This window comes from Haliotis rufescens, unplaced genomic scaffold, assembly GCF_023055435.1.
Source record: "Haliotis rufescens isolate VD_foot unplaced genomic scaffold, xgHalRufe1.0.p SCAF_5, whole genome shotgun sequence".
In the NCBI taxonomy this organism is placed as follows: domain Eukaryota; kingdom Metazoa; phylum Mollusca; class Gastropoda; order Lepetellida; family Haliotidae; genus Haliotis; species Haliotis rufescens.
Window position 1 is genome coordinate 3,422,599 of NW_025964223.1, and position 17,952 is coordinate 3,440,550.

Here is a 17,952-nt window from a genome sequence, read left to right on the forward strand (position 1 = left end):
TTGACGTGAGGAAGAACGTAAGGCTGTAGGGTCAAGTCTCTGTAACGCACACCTGTCAATGCACCTGCCACATGCACGAGAGGCGTCCTACCACCGTGATGAATTCCGGCCCTTACCATGACACTCCCGCCGCCAAATGGGACAACCTGCTGCACACAGTTGGGGGGTAACGTTCACCCCGACGTCTGTAGACGTGTGGGTAGGATACGGGACTCGTCAGTAAACAGTACATTTCTCCACCGTGCACGTGCCCATCTAACCCTCTGTTGGCACCAAAGCAGACGGTCCGCCAGATGACGTGGGGTCAATACATGACGTCGAACAGGTCTTCGTGCAAAAAGTCCAGCCTCCCTCAGTCTGTTGCGTACCGTTTGATCTGATATTCTGCGTACCCCAGGGATCTGTGTGGTTGTAGACGTGGCTGTGGTAGTGCGGTCTCGGAGTTGTCGCAGCCTGATGTATCGATCTTGTGCTTGGGTTGTCACCCTTGGTCTCCCTGACCTTGGTCTGTCGTCAACTCTGTTGGTGTTGTTGTATCGGGTCCATAGTGCGGAGATTGTCTATCTGGATACGCCAAAGTGCCTGGCCACTTCTTGCTGAGTTGCTCCAGCTTGTAATCTCCCAATGGCGTAGTTCCGTTGAGCTGCATTCAGTCTTGGCATTCTGTCACCGCCTCTACTGCCGTTATAAGGACTGTATGAACAGCCGTTGATGTGGATATTTATACCCATTCAGCAGGGGGGCATGCATGCCTAAATGCAGGATCCTGTGCTGCACGTATTTTACAGGCGGTTGCGTTTGGATGAAGCTGTAAAATTGATCCCCAAACGCTACGTTTATGTGCTTTGCATGTGTTTTCGCGAATTATAGACACATCATCTTTCTGTTTGACTTATTTGGTTCTCATTTAATGTAATTATTTTAGATATTTGGCAAAAAGTGGTTTGACATCTATGTCAAGTTTCTTTTTTTGAAGAGTATATAATGGGGACTTCCTGACACGCATATGGACACACTATGGAAATATAATATACATTACAACTGATAATAGAATGGTAATGAAAAACTTTAGAAAAACATATTTGAGTGTCAGTGTCTATGCAAGGAGGTACCACCTCCGTGGTGTAGTGGGCGTCCGCCCGGAGAGCGGAAGGACTGGTCGTCTCGGAGTCAGTCTACTGTGTGTCAGTGGGGTATTCATGTTAAACTGTGGCATGGTATCTTAGTGTGCTAGCACTATAAATCTGCTCCGGACCAGTACAAGTAGACACACACACACACACACACACACACACACACACACACACACACACACACACACACACACATGCACGTCGCTATTAAAGTGCAGTAATCTTGGACGCGACGTTAAACCCCGTTTCACCTCACCTCACCTCACCTCACCTCACCTCACCTCACCTCACCTCACCTCACCTCACCAACCACTCACAGAAGTATTCTATGCTGATTAAAACACAGAGTGTCTGTACAACGTCTGTAAAGTGTCACGTTGTTAACATATAAATTATGCAGAGCTATTATAGTTAGAAAAGTTACAGTTTACCTAATATCTGTGTATAGTTTACATTCAACAGGGGAGTCTGTTGCATCATCAATAATGGGGTTATTTTTGTAAGCTCACATCCTATCGTGAACAGGAGTTAGGGCTTGTAGTACCAGTCCATCTCTATAGCAGGGAAAGGGATTCTGAATCAGCTGAACAATATACACGATCATGTTTTTTATTTAGAATTGCGTACAAGTGAAATGCACGTTCCGCTTGGGTAGTCGAAGCTATACGGATTTAGACACTCACACTGATAGAAAAAACACCACAGAAAGGCCACGAGTGACACCCGATAAATGCGAGCGGACCCTGGATTTGATACAGACTAGAGCCACCCATGCCCACATTGCTAAAACTTTTGGTTGCTCCTGTGTTGCTGTAACTAACCTGATGTAAAGTTACAGACGGACCGGGCAGACATCAGACAGGCCAATAACAGGCAGAAGCAGGGTAACTACGCTCAATGAAGACCGGTACTTGCGTAGTTTGCAACTCCGGAATCGATTCCTGACAGTAACGTCATCAGCGACGAATGCCTTAGGGCATGTGGATAGTCGACAAACAGTCGCAAGGCGACCAAGGGCTCAAGGAATTAGGACCCGACCCTGACTGCCAGAGGTTCATCTTCCCTAATGAAAGTCGGTTCTGTTAGCTACTAGCTGATGGAAGACGGGGGAGAGAACGAACGCAGCATGTTGCGTTCAGGAGGTCGGGTCGTTTGGTGGAGGGGGTGTGATGGTGTGGGGAGGAATTTGTGGGCAGGAGAGAGCACCACTGGTCATGGTTAATGGAAATTTGACAGCACAGCGTTACATTATTCGTCCGATTGTTCTACCATTTCTACAACAGCTCCCCCGCAGTGTCCTTTGTCAGCATGACAACGCCAGACCCCATACAATCCGAATTGTACATAACTTCCTTGCCGCCAACAACATCAACGTGCTGTCATGGCCTGCGCGCACCCCAGGCGTGTACCCGAGAGAACACCTCTGGGATGTCATGGATCGTCGTGTTCGACCACGACCACATTCTCCAGCCAACCGACAAGAACTGATTCGGGCTCTCCAAGAAGAACGGCGACGTATCCCACATGACGTCATCAGACGACTGACATTTTCTATTCACCGGAGAGTTTTTTGCGTGTCTTGTAGCAGGGGGTGGTCATACACGCTATTAATGTGACGTGTCATTGAACATGGGCGATTTTAGATGTGCGTCATTTGTACATTACGTTGAAAGCTTGCTTTTGCGACCCACCTGAATTCGGACAACTGTCATGCCAATATCGGATGATGTTTGACTGTCATCTTGACATCCTGTCATCGTTGACATTTTCAGGTTTCAATACATTTTATTCATGCATCTATGTTTTGTGGTGTTTAAACTAGGGTGGTTTAAACTGGGGAGAGATAGTCATTCTGAATATGACCGCCTCCGTGGTCTAGTGGTAGAATGTCCGCCCAGAGAGCGGAAGGTCCGGGGTTCGATCCCCGCCGCGTCATACCGAAAGACGTTAAAAGATGGTACTTGGTGTTACCCTGTCTGGCGCTCGTCATTAAGGAGCTAAAACAAGGACTGGTCGTCTCGGAGTCAGTATACTGTGTGTCAATGGGGTATTCATGTTAAACTGCGGCATGGTATTTCAGTGAGCTAGCACTATAAATCGGCATCAGTCCGGACTAGTTCAAGCAGCCACACACACACTGGCTGAGTCCAAGCTGTGCAAACAAGCAACATGTTGCGATAAAATTAAATATTCATCTATGGAGAGGTATTTCGTCAGTCCTTTTATGGGTACAAGTTATTAATCTTGAACCTGAGTATTTTTCCCTGTGCTCCCAGACGGATAATCTCCTCCCGATAGAAATACACAGACATAATATGCTGTCATCTCAACACTCGCTGTATTACTGCATATTTTATTTGAATTTGTCCAATTTTATTACATATTAACTACCGTATGAAATCGCAAAGCCAATGGGTCGATGGACTCTCCGGCTCGCTAGGCCTGCAGTGAACCGATAGTATGAAGCTAGATTTTTCCGTTTTTCCGTTGAATGCAGAAGTTTACGATACTTGTTTTAATGCTATTATCAAATGTGTATTTAGAATCTGAATGCTATCGTATCTCATAATCGATCTCGGAGAAAACTGCGCTTTTATTGCTAGGTTGCAAGAATCATTATCTATGGATATAATATTCATACGCCTCCCAAATAACTACGTAGAATTTTAAAATATATATCTACAATCATCCCCGTGAGATATCAGGCATCCCTTAAGTCGTTCCCGTGAGATATAGAGCTTCCCCTTACACTCGTCAACGTGAGATATAAAGCGTCCCTTACACTCGTTCCTGTGAGATATCGGGCATCCCTTACACTCATCCCCGTGAGATATCGGCCATCCCTTACTCTCGTCAACGTGAGACATCGGGCGTCCCTTACACTCGTCAACGTGAGATATCGGGCATTCCTTACCCTCGTCAAAGTGAGATATCGGGCATCCCTTAACGTGAGATATCGGGCATCCCTTACACTCGTCAACGTGAGATATCGGGCGTCCCTTACACTCGTCAACGTGAGATATCGGGCATCCCTTACACTCATCCCCCTGAGATATCGGCCATCCCTTACTCTCGTCAACGTGAGACATCGGGCGTCCCTTACACTCGTCAACGTGAGATATCGGGCATTCCTTACACTCATCTCCGTGAGATATCGGGCATCCCTTACACTCATCCCCGTGAGATATCGGGCATTCCTTACACTCGTCCCCGTGAGATATCGGGCATCCCTTACACTCATCCCCGTGGGATATCGGCCATCCCTTACACTCGTCAACGTGAGACATCGGGCATTCCTTACACTCATCCCCGTGAGATATCGGCCATCCCTTACACTCGTCCCCGTGAGATATCGGGCACCCCTTACACTCGTCCCCGTGAGATATATGAATTGGTCATTTTTGCATGGATTGGGATTGATTTGTGTGGAAAGAATGAGGTACTGCAGAAATTTGGCGAAAAGATGGAAAAATCACATAACACAGCCACGTGGGAACCTGGCGCAAAAACACACCAAGATGACTCGCACGTGCAACATCACGTGCAATATCAGACCAGACAGTGAGGAACCGTTTACGCGCTGAAGGTATTTATTCGCGCTAGACGACCAGTTCCAGGCGTCATTTTGACGAGATTCTTCGGCCACACGTCCTTTCAATTATGCAACAAGCGAAAGTTATTTTCCAACAAGATAACGCCAGACCTCACACGGCAAGACTGACAACAGCCTTTTCAGGAATCACAACATCCAGGCCCTGCCATAGCCCTCCGGATTTCCAAAATTAAACCTAATAAAAATTTATTAGATGCACTGGATCAACGACTGCGAGCACGTCGGCATCAACCACAGAAGCTCCGACAGTTGGCACAAGCACTGCAGGCTGTGTGGGTGGGCATTCTCCACGTCACTATTTGGGATCTGATTGCTCCCGTGGGACGACGGTGCTAGTAAGTCATGGAGTCTGTTGGGGATCATACAAGAACAGATGACCTTCACCTTGAAAATCTACTGTTCCATGTGTGCAATATGGAATCTGGCTCAATGACAATTATGTGGGCCAATTTAAAACAACCGATTACCTCTGTTGATTATTTATATCATATATTATACATCTAAAAATCACGTTTGCGTTTCTTCTTTTGCAGAGTATATGTAGTATCCATCGAATAATTGTTTCAATTGGAGCATAAATGTAAATTTAAAATACGTTCATAGACAGGTTGCGGTATGAATTTAAACATTGGGAACCATGTCGTTGTGTGTCAATCTGCTCTCGGTATAATACCTTGGCGCCCACAAATCAATAAACACAACACTTGATACAGAACCATAGCGTTTCTTTTTGTGCGTGCTCTAAAGTCACCTTATACTCAATTGTAACCCTATCGTCAAACTTAATTGATCCTATGCTCGAGAATGCGTTTGATCAGTTTGAATTGCGGGGGGAAAAAAGACCCATAAACCTACATTCCGCTTTTAATGACAGGTGGTCATTGTGCTGTTGGTCTCTTCAGCTCGCATACTGCACATAACTTCAGCCTATATACGGCCGTATGTTACCACGTTGGGAAAAAAACAAAATCTAATTCATCTGCAGCTAGCATATTAAAATGAAATACAATGATACAATTCTTCCATACCGTGTTCACCACAACTGTGCACGTGTGCTTCGCGGCCATATCTCCACAACCGTGTTCATCATCAGCACGTGTGCACGTGTCCTTCGCATGCACATCTCCACAACCGTGTTCATCATCAGCACGTGTGCACGTGTCCTTCGCGTGCACATCTCCACAACCGTGTTCATCATCAGCACGTGTGCACGTGTCCTTCGCGTGCACATCTCCACAACCGTGTTCATCATCAGCACGTGTGCACGTGTCCTTCGCGTGCACATCTCCACAACCGTGTTCATCATCAGCACGTGTGCACGTGTCCTTCGCGTGCACATCTCCACAACCGTGTTCATCATCAGCACGTGTGCACGTGTCCTTCGCGTGCACATCTCCACAACCGTGTTCATCATCAGCACGTGTGCACTTGTCCTTCGCGGCCATATCTCCACAACCGTGTTCGTCATCAGCACGCGTGCACTTGTCCTTCGCGTGTACATCTTTCGGCTCGTGGATTTAATTACATAAATTTCTCGTTTTGCAGCTGTAGCTGAAATAATATCTATATCCGGTATGAGGTTTACACTGAAACCGTGCACTATTACTTTGTTCGAGGTATCATGTAGGTACTAGAGTAAGCCGAACGGGCTCATCTTCCCGAGGCAAGGGAGTTCACTGACTATAAAAGTCCAGTTCCAACCTTGACGAACTTGGCTTGAATTCCGGAGTTACATTTTGGCTGGATTAACGAGTCTATGCATAGTCCAATCCAAATCGCGTGACGAACTAGACTTCCGATTCGCAAACAACATATAGGATTTCAACGTGCAGATTTCGGTCGACTGCAGGCTTTGCAAAGCATGCGTACTGCCAACTTGGCGTCGACAGATATTTTGCAAATCTTTTCATGTTTTAAATCCAGGTGCTCAAGTCATATGATGCACTTCGCGGGGTAAGACCCGTTTTATTACAATATAGATCTTGATTATCGATCAGATTGTCTTGAATGGGCGCCGCCATTTTGTTTAAAGCCAAATGCAAGCGATATGAGCGATGGAATCTTATTGGTCAAGAGGAGGGACATGGAAGGGACATAACTCGTAATATCCACTGATGGCGCTACGATCGAGCCTGGAAATTCCAGCCTAGTTCGGCAAGGGTGGAAACTGGACTTCCATAGTCAGTTAACGCCCTCGCCTCGGGAAGATGAACGGGCTCGAACAGTAACATATACTGAACAGCATTGAAAACGCACCACCATGAAAATGGATGTATTTTTATCCGGGCTTATGTCATATGAAAACATATAATTGAATGAGTAATATACGACGTTCTGGACGAAGCATGAAGAAGAACAGCTCGTCAAAACACATTCCTAAATTTTTTGTAAGCAACAACGCCAAAACGCAACAAATTGCGTGCGCATCATGGAAAACGTGTTTTGTTTCACGGGAAACATGCAGAATAGGGCTATAAAAGACAGACTTTTAAAAGCCATATCACTTGTTGCTGCAGACGTAAAGGGTACTGACACAAGAAATGCCAAGATTAACAGCAGAGGAACGTGAACGTGCCTTGGGCATGCTTCAAGTTGGTACGTCAAGTAGAGTCGTTGCACAACGGTTTCAATGCCATCATTCAACAGTCCTCAGGCTACTGAGCAGATACCAGCAGACAGGAACCACCAGAGATCGACCACATCCGGGTCAACGTCGTGTAACTACACCACGTCAGGATCGCCATATTGTTCGTCGGCATCTTCGTGATCATACACTTCCGGCTACCAGGACTGCAGCAACCGTACAAGGCGGACGGGGTTTGATCAGCGCTGACACCGTACATCGACGTCTCCGCTCAGCTGGGCTACATGCTCGACGTCCATATGTTGGACCCATACTCACTGATAAACATCAAAATGAACCTCTGCGTTGGGCCAAAAGGCATCGTCATTGGAGATTGCGGCAGTGGCATGGTGTGCTGTTCTCTGATGAGTCCCGTTTTCATTTACGGAATGCTGACGGTCGACTGCGAGTGTGGCGTCGACGTGGAGAACGTTACCACAATGACTGCGTTGTACAGACAGATCGATTGGGGTAGGGAGTGTCATGGTGTGGGGCGGCATCAGTCATAACCATCGAACAGAGCTCCATGTTTGTCGTGGAAGAGTTAATACCCTTTACTACAGGAATAACATATTGGCAAATCACGTCATCCCATTCTTTCATCAGCACCAGGATATGCACACCTTCCAGCAAGATAATGCATGAGCGCACACGGCACGTGTTTCAACACAGTACCTAGCGAACAATAATGTGCCTCAGCTTCCATGGCCAGCCCTGTCACCCGATCTATCGCCAATTGAATATCTATGGGATTACCTGGGTCAACGCCTCTCACGTCGTCCGCAAGTACGGAACCTGAGAGAACTTGAAGATACACTACGTCAAGAGTGGAATGCTGTCCCACAGAACACTATTCGCAGACTTATTCGATCAATGAAAAGACGTTGCATGGCCTGTGTTGCTGCCAATGGTGGACATACCAGATATTGACTTTTCCTTTTAACCCTATGTGTCTTCCTCACACTGATGACGTAAATGTAATTACTGTGTGGTATTCCTGTTTCCTTTGTCGTCCTTTCTTAATAATCCGTCTATGTATGTTCTACTTAAAATCGATCATTGCTCAAGTTGTTTTTGTAATATTTCAAGATTTATTGCTGGTGCGTTTTCAATGCTGTTCAGTATATATTTTTCTCTTCGTATATTCTTTGCCAAATTTGAGTTTGTGTGTTGTATAACGACGAATTCAGCAAATATATTCTATTATTATACATTTAAATACCGCAGATATCCAGGTACTACTAATGCTAAAATGCAGTATTAGTAGTTCCCTGACCACCTGGATCCGTTTGCATTCCAGTCATCATTATCAACTCCCTTGGGAGTTCGAAAGTCCCTGGGTAGTATACTAGTATATATGTGGACTGTTCAGGCGCCACATCTATGTTGTTTTCCATAATACTGTGTTGTGTTCAGGCGCCACATCCATGTTGTTCTCACTAATACTGTGTTGTGTTCAGGCGCCACATCTATGTTGTTTTCACTAATACTGTGGAGTGTTCAGGCGCCACATCTATGTTGTTTTCCATAATACTGTGTTGTATTCAGGCGCCACATCTATGTTGTTTTCCATAATACTGTGTTGTATTCAGGCGCCACATCTATGTTGTTTTCCATAATACTGTGTTGTATTCAGGCGCCACATCTATGTTGTTTTCACTAATACTGTGTTGTATTCAGGCGCCACATCTATGTTGTTTTCACTAATACTGTGTTGTGTTCAGGCGCCACATCTATGTCGTTTTCCATAATGCTGTGTTGTATACAGGCGCCACATCTATGTTGTTTTCACTAATACTGTGTTGTGTTCAGGCGCCACATCTATGTTGTTTTCCATAATACTGTGTTGTATTCAGGCGCCACATCTATGTTGTTTTCCATAATACTGTGTTGTATTCAGGCGCCACATCTATGTTGTTTTCACTAATACTGTGTTGTATTCAGGTGCCACATCCATGTTGTTTTCACTAATACTGTGTTGTATTCAGGTGCCACATCCATGTTGTTTTCACTAATACTGTGTTGTGTTCAGGCGCCACATCTATGTTGTTTTCACTAATACTGTGGAGTGTTCAGGCGCCACATCTATGTTGTTTTCCATAATGCTGTGTTGTATTCAGGCGCCACATCTATGTTGTTTTCCATAATACTGTGTTGTGTTCAGGTGCCACATCCATGTTGTTTTCACTAATACTGTGGAGTGTTCAGGCGCCACATCTATGTTGTTTTCCATAATGCTGTGTTGTATTCAGGTGCCACATCCATGTTGTTTTCCATAATACTGTGTTGTGTTCAGGCGCCACATCCATGTTGTTTTCACTAATACTGTGGAGTGTTCAGGCGCCACATCTATGTTGTTTTCCATAATGCTGTGTTGTATTCAGGCGCCACATCTATGTTGTTTTCCATAATGTTGTGGGGCGGTCGGGTATCCTAGTGGTTAAAGCGTTCGCACGTCACGCCGAAGACCCGGGTTCGATTCCCGACATGGGTACAATGTGTGAAGCCCATTTCTGGTGTCCCCCGCCGTGATGTTGCTGGAATATTGCTAAAAGCGGCGTAAAACCTCACTCACTCACTCACCCCATCCATGTTGTTTTCCATAATGCTGTGGAGTGTTCATGCGCCACATCCATATTGTTTTCCATGTGTGTTTACCTGACCTCGGCCATTGTTGCTTTTTTAAGATCCGTTCCAGTTTTATTTTGTATGAAATGATATAAGAGACAATGGGCACTAATTGGATTTACTTGCGTCACAACTAGAATAATCCGTCGTTTCGTCACGTTTCAGTGAATTTCAGTGCGGAGCTGCTGCACCCAACACCACATGACACGTCACTGTTGAGTGATTCAAGTCCAAGTCAGTTTTACCGCCTACACAAACACAACATTATTAATATAAGATATTATAATATTATCAAATTGGCATGACTGATTCTTAAATATGTATTAGAGACCGATAGCGGGAGAGTACATATAAAGGGCTTTAAAGTTTCGTTGAACTCTCGACTCATCTCAGTCTTGAGATATGGCAAGCCATCAATGCTTTAACCAATCAGCGTTCACATATACCAATAGGAAGTTTCTCGGTTATTATTTTTTCAAGACTGTTGCCCAGTTCCTCGTCACACACAAAAATTTGGATTGACCCACGGTAGCTGATGAGCGGGAAATAGCGACCGACATTGTCACCCTACGTCTTAGATGCGTCTTGCACCTTAGGCCACATAAACATTACTGGTATTTGTCAGAAATCCTCCTCATAGATAAAAACAGTCGTAGTTTCACTCTTGTTAGGGTGATGACAAAACAATATTGTTTCAACACCATTGCAATTGTGAAACTAATATATTTTCCTTGCGCTTCGAATACTTTGACGAAAACTGCAGCTCACATAAAGGGACATAACTATGACAAACAAGGGCAGATAAGAAGCCATCCACGTCACGTGATTTGACAAGGTGCTCTCAAGATGGCGGACGAGTTGGAATTTCGGGTGGAGAGGTCAGATTGACAGTAAATTTGCTATACTATGTCAGCAATTTCTAATTTGTTTAGCATGGGTGTGTACGTGTGCATGAACGGTGTGTAACCAGACATTAATGGCAGCAATAACTAGAAAAGTAAAAGCAGCAGGTGCATTTGTTGGCCATTCTGTATGACCCAAATTGTAAACGTCGTTTTGTTTACCTGTAGTAAAAATATTTTGTCCGTGGCATGTTTGTGAAAATAATGTTTCAGGTGTTGATTGTTACCGTGCTCTTCAGATGATCTTATGTTTTCATACTGTACATTGTCAGTGAATCCGATTCAAGATGTCATGAATTTTGTATTTTATTGTTGAGGATATTAAAAAATCTTTTTTATTATTTCAATGGGCTAAAATGTCTTTCTGTGGAACAATTCACTGGCTCAGTGTGGCCTTTAGGTAAAACAGCATTCCAGCTTTGTCACCGAATGGCACGTTGTCATATACTCTGTATAATACAGGACTAAAGCAATTGGTGTCTGCACAGGTACAACAGATATTTACTCCCACTAGGCTAGTCCCAGCCCCAGGTACCTGTCTGTATGCAATGTATAGGCCTACTGTGATATAACTGGCATACAGAAATTAACCAATCATAGCAATATTTATGGTACTGAAGTCAGGTCGTTATCATATACACTGTGTAATACTGTACTAAAGCTATTGGTAATTGCACAGGTACTACCATGACTACAGAAAGGTACACCCAAGTACCTTTCTGTATACTGTACCTTAATCAGCATACAGAAATTAGGAATATTTATGGCACTGAAGTCAGGATGAACCAAATCGCTTCCTTTTCAGACCTTTGATAATGTAATAGTGACCGATTTGGGACAACCTTGGTCTGAATGAATGTTTAATATCAAAGGCATATTAATTACCCTGGACCTATGACATGTAATGTCTAGAATCACTTAATTGACAAAGTAGACACAATTTATGGATAACAACTTCTTTAATACTGTAAAGGCAACATTTCGGTATAGACCCTTATACTGTTGACAAGCCTTGGTTAAGGGACAAAAAAAAGAAGAATGTTTCATCCTTAGCCCATATGACATAAATGCTATGAGGCACATAGCCATATATATATACTCCTTCATCAGGTGAATAAATGCTATGAGGAAGAGCTATAAATATATTTATAGGCTTCCATTGTCTATTGCTAAACTCCTATCAGCACCAATTAACTGTTGGCTTCCCCTGTTAGTTCCACTTGTGTTATTACTTTTGTTGTTCTGACAGGTACATATATATGCTCTGTCTCATAGCATTTATCATGTTTATTCACCTGATGAAGAAGTATGTACTCCGAAATGTTGTGTTCCCAAAATAAAGAAACTGTCATCCATAAATTCTCTTTCTTATAGGACTAGTGCCAACTAACGCTATAGACAGGTACCAGAGGTACATTTCTGTAGTAGTCATGGTCGTAGTACCTGTACCTGTGCGAACGACACCAACAGCACTCGTCACATGCTACTGCTAGTACCAGTGCTACAACAGACTCCTTTCTGTAGCATGAAATGTATCCATCATGTCCATACCAAAATCAAAATTAAGAAATGTACCCCATGTGACATTTCTATTCCATGAGTCACAATACTGGATAGTTTGCAGATTTCCTCACCATTTTTGCTCTTTGTGTTTTGGATGCATCCACTCATGTCGAGCACACATTGTCAAACTTAGGTACATTTGTGTCTTCCAGTATTGGTTGGGGTACATTTCTTATTTTACTTGGGGTACATATCTGTACTACCCCATATCAGACCCATAGAGATCCGGGTTATAATTGGTCTTCAGCAACCGATGCTTATCGTAAGAGGCGACTGACGGGATCGGATGGTCAGGCTCGCTGACTTGGTTGATTCATTTAAGGGGATGAAACAAGGATATGGTATCTCAGTCGGTTAGCACTATAAAACTGGCATTAGTGCAGAGCAGTCACTCGACAGGCACATAAGCATTGATAAGCATGACAAGGAGTCACACACATGCATGCGTGTAGCATGATTAGTGCAATAACCTTTATTGCAACATTGAAACCCATTTTTCCCATGTCATGTACTCTTTCATGAATTCATGTACAGAATTTCATAATCATGATCGACAGAAACCTTTAATTTTGACCATATGGCCATGATCATGATGATTATAATATGTTCTGTTTTTGCACGTTTAATCGAGTTGCCGGTAGTCACTGTTAGTTATGGAGTTTGTTAACAATGTTAGATCAAGCTTGAATTTGAAGCAATATTTTCTTGTAGGTAATATCTGGTAGGCTGAAAGATGACATTTTCGTGAGTTGGATGGCATGCTGGCCGAGATTATATCTCCCACAGACCATGATCAACAAGAACTTCAATAATTTACACTGAGCATTACTGGTGAGTTGTTTCATTGCCTGTTTTAAGATCAGAATCTATAATCATGATAATTGTTCAAACCGCCATTAGCATGTTGAAACCCGTTGCTGTTAAAAGTAGGACAATACACCAACTAGAAACAATTCTGATACATTGATCACGATCCGATACGTATCACGATACTTGCATGTGCTCTTATCTGTGGTGTGTAAGCCATCTTTTTAAGAGACAGGATGGCCAAATACCTGGCTCACTGATGATTTACATTTAGCAGTGTCAAACATGGTGAAATAGATGAGAAATAAGTTTTTCTCTAGACCCGCGAAGATTCGTGGTAGAAGAGGTCTTCAGCAACACATGCTTGCCGTAAAAGGCGACTATGCTTGTCGTAGGAGGTGACTAACGGGATCAGGTGGTCAGACTCGACTTGGTTGATGCATGTCATCGATCCCAATAGTGCTCATGATATCAATCACCGGATTGTCTGGTCCAGACTCGATTATTTACAGACCATCGGCATATAGCTGGAATATCGCTGAGTGTGGCTGAAACAACAAACAAACAACGTTTTTCTCTACTGATTAGCATGATTAGCGTTTAGTTTTGGTGTAACAGTAATTAAAGCAAACAAGCAGGAATCAATATTTTTTACTTAGCGTGAGACTGTGATTGATACCTGTATTGAGAAAATCCTGATCTACCAATGCATCAGTGTGTCATCCCTACACTTGTTAAAAGAATAAGTATTTCAACCCATTGTGATGGTTGTTGATAATGTTGTCACATCTCTCTTACTCAGATAAGTATCAAGAAGACGCCACAAACACAAGATGGACGAAAGTGACCTTCACCTTCAGTATGAGGCCCAGCAGCAGCTGGTTGAACAGCTGAAGGGAATGATCCGAGAGAGAGAGGAGACCATCAAAACCAAAGACAAGGAGCTCCAGGTAAACGAGGGGCGGCAGGGGTTAAAGTGTCATATTGATGGCCCGGCTTCGATTCCCCATATGGGTACGGGGCGGTCGGTGGTTAAAGCGTTAGCTCGTCACGCCGAAGACCTGGGTTCAATTCCCGACATGGGTACAATTTGTGAAGCCATTTAGGTGTCCCCCGCCGTGATATCGCTGGAATATTGCTAAAAGCGGCGTTAAATCATACTCACTCACTCACCCAATATGGGTACAGTTTGTGAAGCCATGATATTGCTGAAATACTGCTCAAAGCAGTGTCAAACCATACAATACAATGTTGTTTTAAGGATGGTACTTCTGATTTTTGTCATTTATTGAATTATGAATGTTTTCTGAGTGGGTAATCATGTCTCTTGGATCAATGTCTATTTTGGAGTAAGGAATGGAAATTAGAATTTGTACTTTGTGAATTTACTGTTGCTGGGAAAAACATTGATTGGTTTCTTATGAATTATAGCAGAATGGATTCTATGTTTAAAGGTGATTTTTTCTTATTTGGAAGTGTGTGTTATGTTCTATATTTTTGATTGCAGGACACAAATTCTAAGTTATCCAAGCTGAAACTTCAGGCCAAAGCCAAGGTGGTGAAGATGACCTCCCAGTTAGAAGAAGCAAAGAAGGCAGGGGAGGCAGGAGACAGGGTGAGTCATACTTGACCCCCGGGGAGAGGAGGCAGGGGGAGGGACACGTGGCCCCCTGGGAAGGGAAACATGGGTTGGGATATTTGACCCCCGGTGAAGGGAAACATGGGGTGGGATACTTGACCCCCGGGGAAGGGAAACATGGGTTGGGATATTTGACCCCTGGTGAAGGGAAACATGGGGTGGGATACTTGACCCCCGGTGAAGGGAAACATGGGGTGGGATACTTGACCCCCAGGGAAGGGAAACATGGGGAGGGATACTTGACCCCCAGGGAAGGGAAACATGGGGAGGGATACTTGACCCCCGGGGAAGGGAAACATTGGGTGGGATACTTGACCCCTGGGGAAGGGAAACAAGGGGAGGGATACTTGACCCCCGGGGAAGGGAAACAAGGGGAGGGATACTTGACCCCCAGGGAAGGGAAACATTGGGTGGGATATTTGACCCCTGGTGAAGGGAAACATCAGTTTGGTCCTTCCTCTGCCCTCACGCTGACACCCTCACTCACTCCAGATTGCGTTGCAGGACTCTGACACCAGCAGCATCACCAGTGAAGAAGGCTCCTCAAACAAGGTCTTCCGAGCCAAGACGAAGATGCTGAAGCGGCAACTTGAGGACAAGGACAAGGTCATCCTGGAGAAGGAGGACATCATCAAGGTCAGGGAGAAGCAGATCGAGGACAAGATGGCCATCCTTGGGGACCGTGAACTCTTCGTGCGCAACCTCACGGAGCAGCTGGAACAGAAGACGAAGCTCATCGAGACACTGCAAGGCATTCGTGAAGTGGGAGGAGACGGAGGCTCGGAGGTAGGTCAAGGGAGCGACTGTGTTTGCTGACGAGGGAGCATCTGTGTTTGCTGCTTGCTGTTTCTTGAATTTGGGGTAGTGAGGCCTGACAGAAGACTGACCAAATGCACAAAGAAAGTAAACAGACAAATGTTCAGAAAACCATGTTAGGTGGTAATTCTTTTACGAATGGATGTTTTTGGCTATGTGTAGTGTTTTGATTCGGGAGTAGACATTGCCCATCCCTGTCCCGAGACTACTACTGACAATCATGTAGGACACCCATGTTTTACACATGTAGTAATGTTACATGCACTAGTCCTATTTGATATGGGGAGTAGTTGGATCTAACTCAGCCTTGAGAATAAATAATAATAATCAACATCTCTGGCAGGAAATAAGAACTGATGACGACGTATGATACAGTCAGATAATCTTGTCCTAGTCCTATCCTGTTTGACATGTTTGATTATGCATACACAAAGTATACTGTTTGATAGGCTGACAGATGAGCTAGGAACATGATAAGCATGCTAAGCTTTTGGCTCTATGGTAATGTCTGTCTGTCACTTCTTTGTGCTGAGATCAGTGTGGGTATCAGGTTTCAGTTGAAAACTCATGACGTTTGTTTGCAGAGGTATTACACCATGTTTGCTCAGAGTTATAGGTGTATGTTAGTTGAATAGACATTCTGAAGATCTGCTTATATTATTTCTCCACAATTTTAAACTTGAAAATAGACATGCAGGTTATGTTTCTTAACCTTGACTACGTCAATATGTTTGATTAGATCATGGGAATCCATGGATCTGATTAAAATAATGAAATGGTTTGTCTTTTAACAAACACTCCTCTCTCTATTCATGAACTACTGTAGTTTGTATAGATAGAGGGGTGTTTTTGCTAAAAGGCACACACTCATTATTTTAATCAGGGTTGGGATTCCTGTTTGATAGCTTTAGTACTCTGTTAAGTCTGTTAATATTGGCAACGTCATGGAGCCTGCACTAACTGATCTAATCACTAATCAATGATTGAGTCAGTAATGTTGCCATGCACCTGGTTACAAGCAAAACAGCTGACTCAGAGGTGAAAGATTGTTGTCATATTTCAGTCATGATAAGAAGTGCTGGACAAACATATAACTGGAAAAGTTAACAGTGTATTATCAATATACATTGTTCAAAATGTGGGGTCCTCACATCGTTTTGTCCTAGTATAAAAGTATTAAAATCTATGGATCCCCCTTGATCTTTAACTTTGTCAGTAAGGTTGTCAATGATCCTTTTACCGTTGTGTGTAAACATGGAAGATTTAGTAAGAAAACATACAACTTTATGGATAACAACTTCTGGTTTATTGTATACAACAACATTTCAATGTAGATAATTACAGCGTTATCAAGCTGGGGTAAACAGTGGATAACCCTATAAGCAACATGATAAGAATCTACATCAAACGTGACTATATGCAATAAATCAGAAGTTGTTATCCATAAAGTTGTACGTTTTCTTACTTACTCATCAACTTCTAGAACCCCAATCAAACAGTGACTGAAGATATATGTCACTATGTAATAACTTAGTGAAATATCAAGGTAGGGTGAATACTCTCAGTTCAAACAGTGCAGAGTTTACTTCTAATTTTATTTATTTTCAATACTATATACCATATTTTTACAATTATAGTTATATGTGATCTTTACAAGTAATATGTCCATCCACTTGGGTGTATCGTCACTGTACGAATGGTTTGAGCAGTGCCAATAGGCAGCTGTCACAAGTGACAGTATCTGGTGTATCCGCTATGCTTCACACTGTATTCATTATTGCATCTTCTTGTCATACTCTATCCTCCTACTGAAATATTAACACTTCTCTGCACATTTGATTCCTAAGCATGTAAAACCTGCATTGGTACATCTTCCTAGTGTGCTTTAAACTGTTCTCGCTTTGGGATGCAAGAATCCCCTGTAAAGTTATCAACACAAAACAAAGACTGGACAGAGGATGGAGAATGAGCAGACTTTCTGCGTGACGCATGAGATTGTGAGAGGTGTGTTTATCAGTCCCAGATTCAGGAGATGTACGCTCAGATGGTGTACAAGGACAAGAAGATGATGGAGCTCAACAACAAGATTCTGGAACAGGACCGTAAAGTGATGGATCTGCAGGAGTTTGTTGGGGAGAAGAACGAGGTCATCAGAGGCAGGGACAAGGTGGTTGAGGTGAGTCAGGGTTGCAGGAGGTCAGCAGATAAACGGTCACGGTTGGTGTGGG

The 17,952-nt window shown here is 43.6% G+C and overlaps 1 protein-coding gene across 1 annotated transcript in view; it reads left to right on the top strand.

The window, feature by feature from the left end:
• Window positions 1-10,801: 10,801 nt before the first annotated feature.
• LOC124133536 (golgin subfamily B member 1-like) overlaps window positions 10,802-17,952 on the top strand; it is a 56,877-nt gene continuing 49,726 nt past the window's right edge. The window contains exons 1-6 of the mRNA XM_046497964.2: window positions 10,802-10,875; window positions 13,174-13,293; window positions 14,072-14,219; window positions 14,777-14,884; window positions 15,413-15,694; window positions 17,742-17,900. Of these exons, the coding sequence (XP_046353920.2) occupies window positions 14,103-14,219; window positions 14,777-14,884; window positions 15,413-15,694; window positions 17,742-17,900 (666 nt within the window). The 5' untranslated portion in view covers window positions 10,802-10,875; window positions 13,174-13,293; window positions 14,072-14,102. The remainder of the gene's footprint in view (window positions 10,876-13,173; window positions 13,294-14,071; window positions 14,220-14,776; window positions 14,885-15,412; window positions 15,695-17,741; window positions 17,901-17,952) is intronic.